Here is an 18,884-nt window from a genome sequence, read left to right as displayed (position 1 = left end):
GTGTATATTCCTTTTCTGTCTTTTTTTTTTTCTTTCTTTTTTAGGGCTTCCCATGGAGGCTCCGATGAAACTTTTCTACATATTTTTATTTACGCCTTCTCTTTTTGTTGCTCCAGGATTTGCACAGCCTATTCACCAGTGCCTTCCTGATGCCAGCTAAAGTCACTCAACAGTGCAGTAAGCAGGAACTTGGCAGGGAGAAATCTCTTTTTTTTCCCTGGACATACTGCTGTGCTTCCCCTGCCTCATACTGCAAGTCAGAATTTCTTCAGCATCACTGACTCCATCAGAGCAACCCATCCACACTTGACTCCTGGATGCTGAAACTGATTTTTCTTTTCCCTTTATTAGAATTTCTTCTTTCAACAGCTTTCACCTAAATCAACTGCCACCCAAGACAGATTAATACTTCCTCCCAAAGTGGACTCTGCCCTTGTGCTTTATGATTCAGATAAATCAGCCCTCAACCCACTGCCAACCCCACCCGCCTTCTGACCCTGTGCAGAGTCAGGAAAGTAAGTTAAGTTTTAAGAAAAGCCAAAGCCATTTCCTGGTAACAACTCTGTGTAACAAAAGAGCTCTCTTGGGAGGGCTGGTCTCCAATCATCCCTTTCCCAGATCCCCTCCACTATCCCCTCCAGCTCTGTCTCCTACTCAATCTGCAGGTATAGACAGAACTATGAAGGGACAAGATTACATCAACAGAATGACAGAATCACAAGGTTGGAAAAGACTTTTGAAGATCATCAAGTCCAACCATTCCCATCCTAAGCTAAACCATATCCTTAAGTACTTCATCTATCCTTTTTTTGAACACATCCCAGGAAGGTGACTCAACCCCCTCCCTGGGCAGCCTGTTCCAGGCCCTGACAACTCTTTCAGTAAAATTTTTTTTCTAATATCCAATCTAAACCTGCCCTGGCACAGCTTCATGCCATTTCCCCTTGCTCTATCGCCTGTCACCTGGCTGAAGAGACCACTGCCCACCTCTCTACAACCTCCCTTCAGGTAGCTGTAGGTGGTGATAAGGTCTCCCCTCAGCCCCCTCTTCTCCAAGCTAAACACCCCCAGCTCCCTCAGCCGTTCCTCATAGGATTTGCCCTCCAGCCCCTTCCCCAGCCTGGTTGCCCTTCTCTGCACTTGCTCGAGGACCTCAATGTCCTTCTTATGGTGAAGAGCCCAGAACTGCACACAGTACTCGAGGTGTGGCCTCACCAATGCTGAGTACAGGGGCACAATTACCTCCCTAGACCTACTGGCCACAGTGTTTTTGATACAAGCCAAGATGCCATTGGCCTTCTTGGCCGCCTGGGCACACTGCTGGCTCATATTCAGCCTGCAGTCAACCAACACCCCCAGGTCCTTCTCTGCCTGACAGCTCTCCAGCCAGTCTCCCCCAAGCCTGTAGCGCTGCATGGGGTTGTTCTGTCCCATGTGCAGCACTCTACACTTGGCCTTGTTAAACTTCATCCCGTTGGTCTCAGCCCATCGGTGCAGTCTGTTCAGATCCCTCTGATCCCTGCCCTCAGGCAGATCAACACTTCCTCCCAGCTTAGTGTCATCTGCAAACTTACTGAGGGAGCATTCAATCCCTTCACTGAGGTCATTGAGTTCAACACTGAGTTCAAAAGAGCACACTGGCTAGAAGGTTTTGAATGAAGTCTTTATGCAACTGCGCCAGAACACCATTATTACACTATTTGTGGGAATCTGGAGGTTTCAGGCATTACAGGCGCTAGCCTTGAGCATAACCTGTATGGATCCTGCCACAGCGCCCAAAGGTTCCACTTGGCAGTGACCAGGGCAGGTAGCCTGGGCTGGCTGCCAGGGTCACACCACCACACAAGCCCACCTCACTTCCCCCTGGGATTCATGCCAGTGAGGGCGTGGGGGCAGAAATCACAGAATCACAGAATTGTAGGGGTTGGAAGGCACCTCAAGAGATCATCGGGTCCAACCCCTCTGCCAAAGCAGCTCCCTAGGACATATCACTCAGATAGGCGTCCAGACAGGTCTTGAATATCTCCAGAGAAGGAGACTCCACAACCCCTATGGGCAGCCTGTCCCAGGGTTCTGTCACCCTCACTGTGAAAAAGTTCTTCCGCATGTTGGTGCGGAACTTCCTGTGCTCCAACTTGCAGCCGTTGCCCCTTGTCCTGTCCCCACAGACCACTGAGAAGGGGCTGGCCGATCCCCCCTGCATCCCCTGCTTCAGAAAGGGGCCGGGCACACCAGCATGTCCCTGCCACGACCTCTTCGAGCGAAACCTCCCGCGGAGCTGTTCGCTGGGCCCGGCCAGCCCCGGGCGCCACGCCCGAAGGACTCACTTGAGCCCTCGACGGGACGGCACAAGTATCCGGGCTCGTTTGTGCGCCTTCGAGACGAGGCCCTCGAGACGATGCCTACAGGGGACACCAGCCGGGCCGGAGGAGAGCGGTGCCAGGGCAGGAGCCGCGGCTGAGGGGTCAGGCGGGACCTGTGTGCTGTCGGGGCCCGAGCGCCCCCCCCTCACCCTCCCGGCAGGGCCCGCAGTTGCCCCCGCACCTTCGCAGGGCCGGGAGAGCGAGAGCGGGCGGTGTGCGCCCGCGCGCCCAATAGGCGGTAAGGAAGGAGAGAGGGGAGGGGAGCGGGGAGAACCCACCTACCGCCCGCCAGGTGACGGCGCGCGCGAACGTTTAAGCGGGAGGGGGCCCTGCCGGGGCCCAGGCGTCACGTGACACGCTTCTCTACGCCTCCCCCCCCCCCCCCCCCCCGGTTCTTCCCTCGGTCCCGCCTTCTTCCCGGTCGGCCGCTGTCACGTGCGCGGCCCTGGCGCGCGCGGCGCAGCCCGTGGCCCGTTGGCGGGCGGAGCGCCCTGCGCGGTCGGTGCCCGGCGGCCGCAACCGGCGTAACGGCCGCGGCGCCGGCGGAGAGCGAGAGCCCCGGCGCGAGAGCACCTTGGAGGCGGCGGGAGCGCCCAGCCCGCCGGGCGGAAGGGCCGCGCGGAGCCAGCCGGGGAGATGTCGCCGGGAGCGGGTGAGGAGCGCTTGGCGCGGGGGGTGGGGCTGCGGGCTCCTGACGCCCGTCGCGTTCCCGTTAGGGCGCTGCGGTTGGGCGCGGGCGGGAGCTGCCGGCGGCGGCGGCGGTGGGGAGAGGCCGGATGGAGACCCCGGCGAGGGTGCGTGGGGCCGGCGATTGCCCATCCAGGGGAGGAGAGGCACCTCCTCTGGTAAACACGGCTTGGTTGGGGGCCGCCATCCGAGTGAATAGGCGAAGCGCTCTCTTGGCCCGCCTGCGGATGCCTCCCACGCAGCTCTCTGAGCGCCTCTCTTCCTGCTTGGCGTAGCTTAGGGTCGCTTTTCTGGTGCGCGCTGCCTCGGTCCATCCTCCCCTTTGTTGCCCGCTTCCCGAAGGCTGAAATGTCGCCTACCGAAAAAGCAGGTATGACAGTATGTGCTTGGGTTTTTTTTTCCTTCCCTGGGCTTTATATGAATGATGAGTGTTTCTGCTCTGAAGCAATCGTTAGAGGAATATTGCCTCTTCAAAAAGGCACCTTCAGAGCTCTGTTTGAGACAGTTTAAGTGACCCCTTTCAGAAGGGGTGTTACCGCCGACTGATGACAGGTAAAACGGATTTTAAGCGTGTAAACTAGGGGTGGGGTTATGAGTAAAAAGTCTTCAGCATCGTAAATGGAAATGTGTTTGGAGCACAAAGTTCTCTTCAGGAAAAACTGTTTGGGCGATGCGGTAATTCTTCAGAGCCTGTGTGAGCTGACACAGGCAGGACAGAGGAACAACTAGAAAAACAGGGATTAAACTACCTCTTTGCTTTTATTTCCATTACTCTGCAGACGGGGGAGGGGGGGGATCCCCTCTGCACCCGGACACACGAGCGGGAGCACAGGCAGCACGGAGCTGGGTCCTTGCTCGAGGATTACAGAACCTGCAGGTTTTGCTGGAGCATCGGGGTTTCACAGGTTTCACAGCGTTCACCACCGTGCTCTGAGCTTTCCCACAGTGGGGCAGGAATCTCAGGCATGTTGGATAGGGTTGCCTCCGAGCCTGTCGAAGGCCTGTGTTATCCAAACACATATGTTCTACTTGTCAAGCACATGAGACTAAACAGCGATTAGTGTGATCTATGTGCTTTTCTACACCCCAGCTGCAAGTCACTTGAACGCGCTAACAGTCATCCTCACCCTTCTTTTGTTGTTTTCCCACAGAGCCCTGATACGAATGTTTTCCTTTGAATGCTTATCTGTGTATACATCAGATTGAAATGTATTGCTTTAGAAGATTTCTTGGCCTGAGCAAATGGCTTCAGTAGGTTGTGGTAATGGCTCAGATGAGAAAAAAAAAACAAACTATGACTGCAATTACAGGGTTTTTTTTTGTGGTGGGTGGATGACTGTCATCCTACTTAAAGGATTTTTACTGTGGCTAAAGCAGCCGTATGTTTGATATTCAGGTATGTGGTGGTTTTCACTTGCTCCTGTGTCAGTTGGCTACTCAAAGTAAACAGGAGGTCTGGTTGTCAGTTCTTAGATCAGCAAGTTTTTCTTTCCCTGTATTGCTCATAAAAGGCATCTAAAAATGCCATTTTACAGAGTTTGGAGCGCATTGGTTTTGTCACAGAAATCTTGGCTTATGTAAGGTGCAAGGAAAGTAAGCTAAGGCATGTGATTTCAGGGAGTGCAATGTCTTTGTTTGGCAGGGAGAAAGCCACAGTAAAGTCACTTAGTTCACATACCTGATTAATGTCAAGAGTATTTATTGTTTCCCTGTTCTTTCTCAATACTGAAATAAGGGATTAAAAAGCCAAACATAAATGGAGAAAACATGGGGAAGATTAGTGTTATGTCTAGGATTTGACTCTCTTGGCTGAGGCATGCTTGAAAAAATAAGTGTGCCAGCCATTTTCTGTTGTTCTAAAGCCAGTTATCCCAGCTCTTGTGTTCTCCCCACTACGGGAACTATAGCAACAAAGGCCTGACCCTGCAGTTTCTTTCTGTGCAGAGGCAAGTTTGCCTAGCTAGAACAAACTGCAGCATTGGAGCCTGAGGAAAGAGGGAAACAAACAAATGAAAATGCAATTGTGTTCAAACAGGGGGTGATCTTTGAGGGGTTAACGATAGTTTTTTGTTGTGATGACAATTGGTATTGTTTTCCCGGTAGGATGTTGTGGTAGGCCATTGTTCTCTCCAGAACAGATTTGTTTAGCTGAACTAGAAACTCTGTAAAACTTTACAAAGTGTTTTGTTAAATGATTTTTAGATTTAAAAAAAAAATAATTAAAAATATGTTTATCTGTATTTAGAGCAGGGATTCATGTTTGCCTGCGTGTATCAGTGACACTGCAGTCTGACTTTAGTTTTAAAAACAAACTATTGAGTGAGAAGTTGAGTGCATAGGCAGCGGTTTGGCATAGAACTTTTCAAGAGCTTCAGTCTCTGAAACCATGTGGCTTTTTGAAATTCTGAGCAGATCTAGATTATTTTTTCCCCATTAGCGACTGCTCTGAGATCAATTTCTTTTTTATCACAGTAAGCGGCCAGTTCAGTTTCCTCCTCTACAAGTTATCCTCTCGGGCTTATTTTTAGCTTCGCTGAAATTCCATCATCATTGTTTCTGTTCCTGTTTGCACACTGGCGTTGTTGGATAACTGCAGAGATGTCAAAGCCTTCAGGAGAGGTACAGTTGATACGGGCTCCCTCTGCTGGCTGGTTCCGCAGTAGAAATAGAACTACTATTATAGTGTATAGCTGTTTATCACTGAATCGTGCAGCAGAAACGAAAAGACAGTTAAGAACAGCTGCTGAAACTAACGATCTACCAGAGCATCAAGTTTAACCTTATGACACTTACACTCATATTGGTTTTTAATTGTGGCTAACTTAAAATCCAGGTGTTGATATGTGACAGGTATTCCTTAGAACTGCTGCTGCCATGTTGCATACAGAATCTCAATAGCTTGAGAACTAATGTAGAGACAGCTATTTGCATACAGATTACCATAGCTGCATTACTTTGGACTCCATGTGGTATGTTTGCTACTATATTGCGTTTAAACTTGCACTTAAGGTGCAGTTGATGCATAGTAATGTAGTGGGGTGCAATACAGGCCTCTACGTGATTATCAGGAGAAGTAAACAATAAACTGAGCTCTCTTACTGATGCAGTACAGGAAGGGTGAGTGAAGGACACTGTGTTTCTTTATGCAACTGCTTGCAGTGACGTGACTGAAGTCTCCTAGATCAGCTTTTCATAGCAAGGATTTGCCCAGAAGAAACTTGGCACGTGCCTTCCCCTCCCTCCCCCCCATCCAGACAAATGTTGCACAAGGGTGAAGTCTGAGTATGATTGGTGTGAGGGGTCAGTCACAATATTGTGGAGCATCTGCTTGATACTAAAGTTAATTTGGTTTCTGTTGTGGTAACATTGAGTTACCTTTAAGGTTTTTTGTGTCAAGGTTCTGGGGATGGGGGAAGTGGGCTGCAGGGGTGGCTTCTGCAAGAAGCAGCTAGAAGCTCTCTGCAGACCTGACAGAGCAAACACCAGCCGGCTCAAGGCTGGAGTCCTTGCTGACCAAGGCTGAGCCTGTTGGTGAATGGTCATAGTGCCTCTGGGAATCACATTTCAGAAGACAGAAACCCACAAGCAGCTGCTTTTTGCCACCAGAGAGGGGAGTGAGAAGATGTAAGAAACTCTGCAGACACCAAGGCCAGTGGGGGAGCCGGGGTGGGGGTAGGGATGTGTGCTTCAGGGGTGGAGAGGAAGATTCCCTGCAACCCATGGAGAAGACCATAATGGAGTGGGTTGTCCCCCTGCATCCCATGGAAGATGAGGGTGAGCAGAGATCCCACACTGGAGTGGGTGGAGACATGTGGAGGATGCTGTGACCCACATTGGAGCAAGCTCCTGGCAGGACCTGCAGCCCATAGAGAGAGAGATACCCACTCTGGAGCAGGCTTGCTGGGGGAGGGTCTTAGGACTCTGTGGGGAACCAGGCTGGAGCAGTCTGGGCTGGAGAGACTGAGACACATGTTCTGTGACTGCACCCCATAGAAGTGACCCATGCCAGGGCAGCAGGTGAAGAGTGAAGCCCCATGGGAAAGGACTCAAGTGGGAGAATTTGGTGGAGGACTGTCTCCTGTGGGTGGGACCCCATGCTGGAGCAGGGGAAGGGTGTGAGGAATGCCCCCCTCCCCAAGGAAAAAAAACTTGTGAGGAACTGACTGAAACCTCCATTCTCCCACCCCACACTCTCCCACACCATGCCCCCCTGGGGGGGAAGAAGGGGGTGAAATCTTTAGTAAAGTGAAGCCTGCTAAGAAGGGAGGGGTGGGGGGAGGTGCTTTAAGATCTGGTTGCACTTCTCATTACCTGACTCTGGTCTCACTGTGTGTAGAGTGTAATTAGATACTTTTTTCTCTCTTTTTAGTTCATGTTCAGTCTGTTTTGCCAGTGCTGCTAATTGCAGATTGCAGAATGATCTCTCCCTGTCCTTATCATGACTCCTAAGCCTCCCAACACATTTTTCTCCCCCGTTCAGCTGAAAAGGGCAGTGATAGAATGGCTTTGGTGGACATCTGCCTCCAGTCAGGGTCAAACCGCCACAGTTACTTTACTGACATCTCCATTTACAGTACTGTATATAAATATATATTCCCCAACTACCTTTTCCCACACTGTAGACCTTTTTTCTTATCCTGTGGCAAATAGAACTTCTATTGGAAAACTAGGCAAGTGGCTAAGGTTGTTAAGGAATCCGTCTTTAGAGAGGAAAAGGGGGTGCTTATGCTTAGATTGGGTGTTTCATTTTCTGTGCAAAAAGGAGAATAAGTAGTTAAATCAGCTTTCTGTGGTCAGGTAAAGCTAAAAAGTGGCAGTCCTTATAGAAACCCCAGAACTTTCAGATTTTCATGTTACTGCACTCCTTTAGACATAAAGCTGTTGCAAAAAATGGTGCAACTGAATGATGACAGGTACTCCATGAAATGGCATCGTTTAAAGACAGTATTAGGAGAGGAAAAGAGTGTGTGCTTGGGGAGAAACAGTACGTATTATCTAAAAGGCCAGAGATGTTTCTTGTTGTTTGCTTGGGTTTATTTTTAAGGATTTTTATTGCTATACATAGAGAGACTTTAGGATTAAGGTTTATTAAAGAAACTAACCTGCCAGTGGAAGAGAAGTTGTAATGAGAAACCTCAGAGACTACTTTGTAGGGTTGTAGTAATGGTTGAAGTTGGAGCTATACATCATTCATTTAGATAGAGTAATGTTACACCTGTCAAAAATAAGAAGATTCTTCATCTGTAGGTGGAGTTCTTTGCTTATGTCTTCAGTCTGGAAAGTCTTGTGTGCTTAAAAGCTTTTCTTTTATCTACTGGTACTTGTCTGACAAGATAGCCAGTTTTGAGGTATGGGAAATGCAGTGTAACTCCATAGGTTTTAGAAGTGCTTGGAAAGGTTTTGCCTAAGGGGACTGGTTAACTGAGTCAGGCAATAGTGGATAATAAACCAAGTAGATTAAGGACCTAGTGCAAAGATCAGAAAGGGAGTGGTGAAGTAGCATGTTTTAAACTGGTTACCTTTAGAATATAATAGGTTCTCTTGTTAATTCACTAGGAAGTTCTCCATTAAAATATTTTTTTGTCTTCATGTCTTAAATTGGCAGGATATGTTGAAAAGAACTTCACTGAAGAAAGTATTTTTCCAAATTTCCAGTTTGTGACATGTTTATGCCTTACTGATTGTATATTATATGCGGCAAGCCAAATAGGTAAAGTCAGAAGGAACAGTTACTTGGTCTGCTCAACAGAACAAGCCATTGCTCTCTCCTTTTAATTGATTGATAGTGCCATATGTCAAAAGATTTGCCAAAGTGGGGTAAGAAATCTTAGCAGCTAACCAGCCTGAGTTTGTAACTGGACTAGAAATTAAGAAGGCTTAAATGCATTCAAATCTGTTTAGTGGTGTAGAATGTGCTGTGTTCTTGGCATCAGGTAGACTTTGAAAAGCTGTTCTAGAAATACATCTGTTATGAATGTGCCATCTGGACACTTGTGGTGGTTCTGGCCCCAGTCTCTCTCCAGCTCAGCACCATGCACCCACTCACTCTTGTGGGGAGGAGAGGTGGGGAATAAGGGGAAAAGAAAAAAAACAAAGGCAAACCTCATGGGTTGGGATAAGGACAGTTTACTAGGACAGCAGAGAGAGAAATAACAATAATAGGAATTTTATAGTAAAAATGTATGAAACTGGTGATACACAATGCAGTTTCTGAGTGAACCACACAACTCTGGCCATACAGGTCAGAGCCGTCCCACAACTGAACCATCCCCCAAAACTGCGCATCCCGCAGCCATGCACTCTTCCCCCCACAAGCCCCCTTTTATGCTGAGCGTGGCGTAATTGGTATGGAATACCCTCTTTGGCCACTTAGGGTCACCTGTCCCAGCTGTGTCCCCTCCACCTTCCTGGGTGCCCCCTGCCTTGTTGTTAGCAGGGCAGTATGCACAACTGAACAGTCCTTGACTGCTTGGCAGCAACTGAAAACATGGGGGTGTTACCAGCACTGCTCTCATCCTGACTCCCAAACACCACTGCACTGCTGCTAGAAAGAAAACGAACTCTATCCTAGCCAAAAACAGGACCAGACTTCAGGTTTTTAAGACCTGATTCAAATGTGAAACATAATGTGAGTTCAGGCTTTTAGTGAGAGAGCTATAGAGCAGGGCTGGGTTTCTTTGAGCAGGGTTACAGAATTTAATGAGGAGGCAAGTCTGGGTTTTGTGTTGGGTTTTTTGGGTTTTTTTTGTACACTCAGTGTTTCTCAAACTTTTGAAAAATAACAACAATAAACTTGGTCCTTCCAGAAAATGCATGCATCAAACAACCTGTATTTTAGGATTGACTACTTATCCTGAATAGTTTTCTGAAGCCATGGCTTGGTTGTCAGCACAGTTTTGAGAACCAAGCATCAGAAGCAAGGGAAAGAGGCACTCTCATGTTCTTGCTGTTGTCCATATCTGATACCCAGGCGTCTGCAAGAAGCAGCCTGGCTTGAAAGCGACAGGGGAAGGAATAGGGTGATAGGATAGGACTGGAACAAACACATTAAAATAACTAACTCTTCATGAGAAGAAGGCATCTGAATAGAGACTTTGATTCTTCTCCACTGAATGACTCCATAGCTGCGCTGTTTTTTTTCCTCCAGTGGCTTATTGTGATTTGTATCACATCGCTGATGTTCTGTGGAATTCTCCACCTAATGCTTTTCAAATTTCACAGAACTTGCTGATACCCCTGAGCAAAGTTCATAGATTGTAAGTGGCAGAATCCCACTAGGGTATGAGCAATGTTGTAAATTTTATGTGAAGGATTGAAGGCCTAAATAAGCTCTCTAAGTTTGACTGTCAGCTTTGTTCTTGAGCTGGTGCAATTGCCCCAAGGAAACTGAGGGGAAAAAAAGAGCATTGTGGAAGGATGGATTGTATACATCTGTGTTCACTGAGAGACCATGTCTGTACCCAGTGATGTTTCCAGCTTTTAGTGTGGTCTAGCTTGTTTCTAAGTAACAGACTATGACAGTTTCACCTAATCAATTTCTCTTATGTGCTTTGCTGCTTAATTGTACAAACTCATGGGTTTATCTCATGCTTTTGTGCTCTCACAAATAGTTTTTGACCATAATAAGTTTTTGATTGTGTAAGAGATGGCAGATTTGGGTCACATGCTCAACAGCCTCAGCTTTACTTCTATTCGGAGGTTTCACACATACATCAAGAGGTTGCTTACATGGCATATGTAAGTTGGAAGACTGCAAAAATATTTGAGTGAAAATTTTATAAATGAGAATTCCAATTGATTCTCTCTAAAAATGACTTCAGAAATGCATTTTGCTGCCATATGATATTTCCAAGATCACAAGCCTTTAATGGGTTTGCTTGTAGAACAGCAGACAGTAATACTGAATATGTTTTACTTAAATATCCTGGTAAGAACAGATCTGTTCTACCAGTGTCCTATAAGTCACTTGCTATTTTTTTCACCTTAATACATGGAAATATAATTACATATTTCATATAGAATGGAATGTACTTTCAGAGACACAACATGTCTCTGCTCTCATTTAAAGGAAATTTATTGCTTGTTGATGAAGGTGCAAAATAAGCTTCTAACAAGCTTTTGTTTTTGTTACAGCAACGTCGTCTTACTTCTAGAAACACCATGACACACAGCAGCATCATGGTGGATGTAGGCAAGTGGCCAATATTTACCTTACTGTCTCCTCAAGAAATTGCATCTATTCGGAAGGCATGTGTCTTTGGTACATCGGCCAACGAAGCCATATACATAACGCACAATGATGAGGTAAGGCTGTGATGAAGTGCAACATACACTCTACAAACAGCTGTTTTCATTGTTCACTGAATACCTGTATATTGATAGCTTCTCAAAAGCATTGTGTGAGATTTGAGTATTTTAAAACATACTGGATATAACTTGTAATTTTAATCTTTTTTTAGTCTTGTATGGGGGGCAATATAGAGTGTGCATTTAGAAAACTTACAAGTGACAAAGGCCAGGGCAGAGTACGTGCATTTCTGAAGATGGCAAGAATTCAAAAGTAGTTGTGGTAACTTGGAATTAAGTGTCTCAGGTATGAAGTTACAACATGAGGATATGGATTGCTAAGTAACAGTAGAAGATTATCTGTTGATTTTAATGATTCAGAAACTCAACGTAAGTTATTATTGTCCTGCTGTAAGAAAACAAGGCACATGTGCTGGGATGTGTTAATGGGGCGGGTTTCTTGTAAGACTGGGTAGAGTGCCGTTATTTTTATTCCCCCCCCTCCCTCCCAAGTCCTGCCGAAGCTGCCTGTGGGATGAACCTCTCGTAGTACAGCTATGGCTGCTTTTTATAAAACCACTTTTAAAAGAAGGTGGTGTCTCCTCCTTTCACTGGTAAATACTTTTTATAGTATAGTTCTTGCAAATGAGAAGCCTAGTTTCCAGTCCTGCATGGATCTGAAGAATTCACTCATCAGTGAACTTCCAAAGTATCCCTGTGCTGACTCTTGAGCTTGTTAACTTCTGTGAGGGAAGTCTCCAGCTGCTGAGATGAGAGTCCATGGCAAAACTCTGTTCTGGTTTTATAAAGACCTGGATATTACCATGTCTGTGTATACCTGAGTATGAATCACTTGAAATGAATATTTCTCTGTTTTTCAGGTTTTTGTTTTTGGACTGAACTGCAGTAATTGTTTGGGAACTGGAGATAATCAGAGCACAATAATACCAAAGAAATTAGAAGCCTTATGTGGAAAGAAGATTTCCAGTCTCAGTTATGGAAGTGGACCCCATGTTGTACTTTGCACTGAAGGTAGAAAATTAACATTTAGTATAGAAATCCAATTTACAGATTTTAAGTTCCACTTCATTTAACACAAATGGATTAAGGTATAATTGTATGAAGTTATTCATTGGTTAACATACACTAGTTGCTTCTCCTTGGTCTTAAGTAGAACTTAACGTATTCTGCAAATTTGTTACATTTCCATTATGTTGCAACTGTAGAGTTTTATGACATATTCAGTCTTAACCTATGTAATTGCATGTATTTCTACAGTAAGTCTAGAGACTGTACTGTGTGATATATATATATACAAAAATAGTTGTATACAAAGTACATATTTTTTTTACCAACCAGAGGATTCTTGTAGCAGTTTCACTATTTGTTAATGTCTGTTCACTTTAATCTTGGAATTTACTAATTTCTTAGAATTCTACCTATCTGAACTTCCTTGGAATGTTTTGTCATTTTTAATCCCAAATGTAAATATTTTTGCAGATGGTGAAGTGTATGCTTGGGGACATAACGGCTACAGCCAGCTTGGGAATGGCACAACCAATCAGGGCATTATTCCTGTTCAAGTTTGCACAAATCTGTTAATAAAGAAAGTGGTGGAAGTAGCATGTGGCTCTCATCATTCCATGGCGCTGTCGTTTGATGGGGATGTAAGTCAAAACCAGTTCAAACTTCTGAATATCTTTCTTGAAGCCAGTAGTGCAGATGTCCTTGCAGTCTGAAGTTCTCTCTTTCCCTATAGTAGAGTTACAACATGACCTTTGAGACCCGAAAGCTGTGCCACTTAGAGGTAAAAGAATGATCTGTAAGGTGCAAAATGTAACATTGTTATTTGCTTGCAATTGTTATTTAAATGGTACATTTAGTTGTTGGCATTCACTGTTTTGCCTCTAGTCTGTTTCTTGTAGTTCTTGTGGTTTGCACACTGGTACTGTGAAAGATGTTGTTCTGCACACCTCTGAATACCTTTGTGTGTGGCTAATGAAAGAGCACTTGCTTTATATCCAAGTCTCCTCTGTGCTGTTTGCTGACATGGCTTAAGGCTGTGTGTCATGGGAAACATGTACAATTAGTTTCCACTTGGTCAGACTTGACCAGTGCCTGGATATCTGCAGAGTGTGTTAATGCATGGAGGAAAGCCTGGTTTCATCTCTGCTTTAACAGAAGAAGGATTCTAATTTTCAAATTTTCCTGACAATGAAAATGCAAACAGCAATTCTTTTCATCCTGGTAATCTGAGCCTGTGTTATAATTCAGTATGGAGTCATGGTGCAACAGTAATACAGAGTAGCAAAGCAGTATTTTGAGGGTAGGAAAAAGACCTTGGGTTAATTTAAGTGGCCTGTGCTGTATCTGAAAGGATAGCCTAGGCTTAGGAAAGATATTCATGCTGTCACATTTGACTTGGGTAATCTATAAAATTTGCTCTGCATGTGGGAAGGCAAGGGTGTTGGTGTATTAGTTAAACCAGTCATGCCCACTCACGTGTGGTAGCTGCTTGTGATGGTCAGGCTGTCTCTTGCAATAAATGTAACGTTCTTAAAATCTCAATGGAAGCAGGGAAGCTTCTTTGTATTTAGTATGGAGTTGGTATTTGCAGCTTGCTGGCCATTATGGCTAGTTAACAGACTATAAATTCATCCCTAGTGGTAGCTTAGTCTATTTGTGCTCTGAGGTTTTATCTGTACAAGCATTGATTATACTGAAAGCAGTAAGATGTATTAGGCAGAGTTTTATTTACAGAAATATTTGACTACAAAAGCCCTTGTGACTTGATATATCTGGAGCTTCAGAGGGGCATTGAAATTGGAACTATTTTTGGAAATTGACATTACTGATTTGCACAGTTGGTTCAGTGCAATTTTAATGCAGTGTAAATTTTTTAAAAAGTATCTTGATAAACTTCAAGGACTATACAAATATTCAGTAGGAATCAAAGATCCAGCAAATACAAGTTGCAAATAGCAAGGGGTCTTATGCTTTCTTTTGTTCACATTAGACATGGTGTATGAGCTGTGTTGGTGGGCAGGAGCCTTGTTGTTCTTGTCTTTGGTGAGGTTTTTTTTTTGTTTGCTGGTGTGTGTTAGGTTTGGGGGGAGGTGTAGTTGTTCCTGTTGTTTGATGGAGGAGATTTTTGTTTCTAATGACTGACTTCTGGTTTGGTGTCACAGTAAAAAGGCAGCTTCTGGCACCAACGGATGTGCAGGCTTCATTTTAGGGTGCCTCTGTTGGTGGGTGTGCTCTTACTGAGTAGCTTGTCTGTGCTGGGTATTTCCTAGAGGAGAAACTTTTTAACTGGGTGAAGCACCAGAGGATGGACCATGAGAAATAGTTTTATGCCAAGCTCTAGGGGTGTATGCACATAATAAAGGGATGGAACTGAAAATACAAAGCAGTAAATTTTTTTTATAGCATACTACTTCCCTGTCTTCTGGACTGTTAGAGGAAAGGAATAAATATTTTTGGGTTTATTATTATTAGTTTGCCACTGGCAAAGTAACAGTTTGAACTGCTTTTTTGTTGATGCCATTGTATAACAAGAGTTTCACTGCTGTGAAACATTGGCTGACAGAGCTATCTCCTTTCACAGCTTTTGAAAGATAGAAAAGATGTATGTATGGTGAGTGTTCAGCAGTAACCTGGTTTGGAGTTCTGCTCCAACGTGGGTCCCCCACAGCATGACACCTCCTGCCAGCAAACCTGCTCCAGCATGGGCTCCTCTCTACGTGCGCTGCAGGTCCTGCCTGGAGCTTGCTCCAGCACAGGCTTCCCACTAGGTCACAGACTCCTTCAGGTGTCTCCACCTGCTCCAGTGTAGGGTCCTCCACAGACTGCAGGGGGAATCCCTAATCCCCATCATCTTCCATGGGCTGCAGAGGGACAGCCTGCCTCATCATGGTCATCTTGGCAGGCTGCAAGGGAATCAGTGCTCCAGCACCTGAAGCACTTATTCCCCCTCCTTCTTCACTTACATTGGTTTCTGTGGAGTTTCTCATGTCTTCTCAGTCTCCTTCCTCTGGTGGCAAAAAATCTGCTGCTTGGGTTTTGGGTTGGGTTTTTTTTTTTCTTAATATGTTTTAACACAAACGCTGCCAGTGTCACTGATTGCCTTGGCCTTAGTCAGCGGTGGGTCTGTCTTGGAGCCGGCTGGTATTGTCTCTTCTCACAGAAGCCACCCCTGCAGCGCTCCCCCTGCTGCCAACACCTTGCCACACACACCCAAAACGATTCTGTAAAGGAAAATAGTTGTAAATGGGGGGAGTTCAGCTTGTCTGGGAAACAAATCACATTCTAGCTTGCATTCCTTATTCCAACATCATGAAAGTATAATGACAGTCTATTTGCTGTGCTCTTTGTCTTATAGTCTGACTTATATTTAATATGGAATTATGTTGGGGTTTTTGTCCCTCTTACAGTCAGATGCTCTGGTTCTGTAGCAAGAAGCTGAAAAAAGTGCTGTATTCACGTTTGCTCAGTCCTATTGTGGTTTATAATTTGCATTTGTTGAAAATGAATTTTAAGCTTTCTTACTCAATCTGATGCTGACTATAAGATTATCATCTATTACAATTGTCAAGGCTTAAGCTGTGTTTTTTATTTGTGTGTGTGTTTGTTTTTATGGACAGCTGTATGCTTGGGGCTATAACAACTGTGGTCAAGTTGGATCTGGATCTACAGCAAACCAGCCAACTCCTCGCAAAGTTTCAAACTGTTTACAGGGTAAAATGGTTGTTGGCATTGCTTGTGGTCAGACCTCCTCCATGGCTGTAGTAAACAACGGTGAGGTAAGCATTGCTGCCTTCTCACATTCTCTCTGTTACACAAACTTAGAAGCTTAATGTCTGAACATGGAGAAGTGCTGACATGGAGTGTTCAAGTTGGAGTTATACTGACAGAGTTTATTTAGTTATCAATAACTTCTGAGAGACCAATTTAAGAAAAGCTCTGCAATTAACTGAAGATGCTGTCTTTAAACAGTCCTATTGCAGAGATCATATTGGAACATAGTTCTTACTGAGTCTGCAACTGCAAGAATTTAAACAGTTATATTAAGCATTTCTGTCTTCTATACTTCACTAGATTAACATGTCTTAATTAGATCTAAAAAAACTTCCATACACAATTAAGTAGTTCATCTTTCTTCAAGAACACAGTGATCCTGATTCTTAAACACGTTTAATTGCTGGCAACAAAACCAAGCCAAGCTTGTGAGCATGTATAGTATGGTGCAACTATACAGTTTCACATAAGTTTATGGTACTCTCTTGTTTCTAGGTACAAAATATAGCCTCAATTTTACTACACTTCACCAAACTTGGAGCAGAGTATTTCTGTGTGACTGGAGGGACTGTAAAAGTCCCTGAGGTGTTGAGATGAGCACTCCTTGTACATACTTTTGTCTGGATGTGCCTGACTTAACAAAACTAAAGGAAAAAGTTAGAAACTGAGGACTTCAGTTTAAACTAATCTCACAGCTAACCAGCTGATCAGAATAGCTCACTTCTTGTTTTTTTCAAAGAAAGAAAAAGTAATAAGGAGAAAGGAAACTGTAAAGGTAAACAAAAATGTTGACACTGTGGGAGATTTTGGTGTAAGTTTACTGTGAAATTCCTGGTACTGCAAAGACAAATACATTTTAGAAACATTCTTTAAAAGGTAAATCCAGGATTTAGAAGTTGGATACAGTCAGTCATTGTAGGATATTTTGTGTCTTTCAGCCTCCTCTCTATTGTTCTTGAAATAGAGTACTTTTCCACTAATACTTTAAGATGTACTGTTTTGATTTGTGCTTGATACCAAGTTGTAAATGTTCTGTACCTCTAAAGAGACGTGTTTTCCTTCTACAATCAGGTTTATGGCTGGGGTTACAATGGTAATGGCCAGCTAGGCCTTGGAAACAATGGCAATCAACTGACACCGTGCAGGGTGGCAGCGTTACATGGTGTTTGTATACTCCAGGTATGTCTAATGTGGAAATGAAAATGCATTTGTGTGTGTAGCATCTGCTGAAACTGTGGCTTTGGAATCGCATATCTGCTTCTAGATTTCACAGCTCAAATGCTGAATATTTCTTTTAGCTCCTTTAAATTATATTAGGTTTAGAAAGAGTAAGCTGTAAAATACTTCTTCTGTAAATGTGAATGATTTGAAGTTAGTTGGTGTAACTATAAGTAAATTATGCTACAGATACAAATTGCATCTTTGTAACAAAGGTGAATGTGGGAAAGGCCCTAGAAATAAAGGGGAACAAGTTGTTCGAACTAGATTCTAAATTAATATTTTAATTAGCCCTTTTGGAAGTGAGGGGAGAGGGGAAAAAGAGTTGTGGGGTTTTTTTCAGGGAAGGGGGTGGTGGTGTTTCTTTGGGTGTTTTGTTTTGTGGGGTTTTTGGTTGGGTTGTTTTCTTGTTTTGTTTTGTTTTCCCCCCCAGCTAAAGAATAAATTGGTATTTCCTGAGTTTTCAGTAAGGTTCTGTGGAGTTTCATGTGATAACTTGGTTTGAGCAGCTGTTGGCTGTTAACTGTAGCTCTCATGTCATAATTTGTATAGTTTTCAAAATGCAAACTTCTGAAAGCATTGTAGAGCTGCAAGATGTGATGATGAAGTTCACTGTTCTTCATGTGAAGAATCTGTAACTGAAAGCAAGTAAAGGCTCCGAGGCTTAGCAAGAGTGCAGTGGATTATTAAGGAGTAACCAATGAACACTAATGAAATTGGGACTTTGCCAGTACTTCCAGTTACTGTATTTTGTGTTAGGTTAAAGTACTGAGAAATGACACTTTGTAGTGCTAAATTAAGAATGCCTGAGATAGTTAATGTCAGCTGCATTAAGTTAATTTGTACAATAATGTTGTTTCCCATCTTTGTGTTGTTTAGTGGTAATGCTTGTACCTTTACTTACAGATTGCCTGTGGCTATGCGCACACACTAGCACTAACAGATGAGGGGTTGCTCTATGCCTGGGGAGCTAACACTTATGGGCAGCTGGGAACTGGCAATAAAAGTAACCAGCTAAGCCCTGTGCAGATCATGATGGAAAAAGAAAGGTAATCTTGCTGAAGCTGTTTCTGGGTTGATAAGTCTGAGCATGTGTTATGCAGTCTCTAGCACTAGAAGCGTGCATGTTTAGGGCTGTTTAATGTCAAAAATACAGGAAAAGATGGTAATTTAATGCTTTTTGTTATCTGTAACCGTTACTGAAAGTAAACATACTTTGTATACCTGATACTGAGAGATAATGACTGTTAGGCTATTCTAAATGTGGCTCCTTTGATTAGAAAAATGCAGAGCTATGGAATCAATAAGCCAAGCTTTTAAGCTGTATTGAGGCCTAAATTGGGGGGGGTAGGGGGGAAGGGGGAGAAACACCACTTTTGTAAGAAGTCACATGTGAGGAGAAAACAATTTTCTGAAAGGCTGACAATAGCCAATCATGAAAACAACTCAATTTGCAAGGTTGCTATAGCTAAGGGCAGGTAATACTGGTAATACTGCTTTTATCATTGGTACCAGTCAGTAGTTTGTAGCTTC

The 18,884-nt window shown here is 44.2% G+C and overlaps 1 protein-coding gene across 3 annotated transcripts in view; it reads left to right on the top strand.

Annotated features, from left to right (window-relative positions):
* The first annotated feature begins 2,927 nt into the window (after positions 1-2,927).
* RCBTB1 (RCC1 and BTB domain containing protein 1) overlaps positions 2,928-18,884 on the top strand; it is a 28,202-nt gene continuing 12,245 nt past the window's right edge. For 2 of the 3 annotated variants that reach the window (XM_084268123.1, XM_084268124.1), the window contains exons 1-7: positions 2,928-3,015; positions 11,184-11,354; positions 12,218-12,368; positions 12,837-13,003; positions 15,980-16,138; positions 17,205-17,312; positions 18,258-18,400. In XM_084268123.1, coding sequence (XP_084124249.1) covers positions 11,211-11,354; positions 12,218-12,368; positions 12,837-13,003; positions 15,980-16,138; positions 17,205-17,312; positions 18,258-18,400 — 872 coding nt within the window. In that variant the 5' untranslated portion in view covers positions 2,928-3,015; positions 11,184-11,210. Of the gene's footprint in view, positions 3,016-11,183; positions 11,355-12,217; positions 12,369-12,836; positions 13,004-13,072; positions 13,144-15,979; positions 16,139-17,204; positions 17,313-18,257; positions 18,401-18,884 lie in introns of those variants that run through there. The other variant, XM_084268125.1, reaches the window with a different exon arrangement.

Source organism: Gallinula chloropus, assembly GCF_964237585.1.
Source record: "Gallinula chloropus genome assembly, chromosome: 1".
NCBI lineage: Eukaryota > Metazoa > Chordata > Aves > Gruiformes > Rallidae > Gallinula > Gallinula chloropus.
The sequence above is the reverse complement of the archived record's forward strand: the minus strand, read 5'-3'. Positions and strand labels throughout refer to the sequence as shown.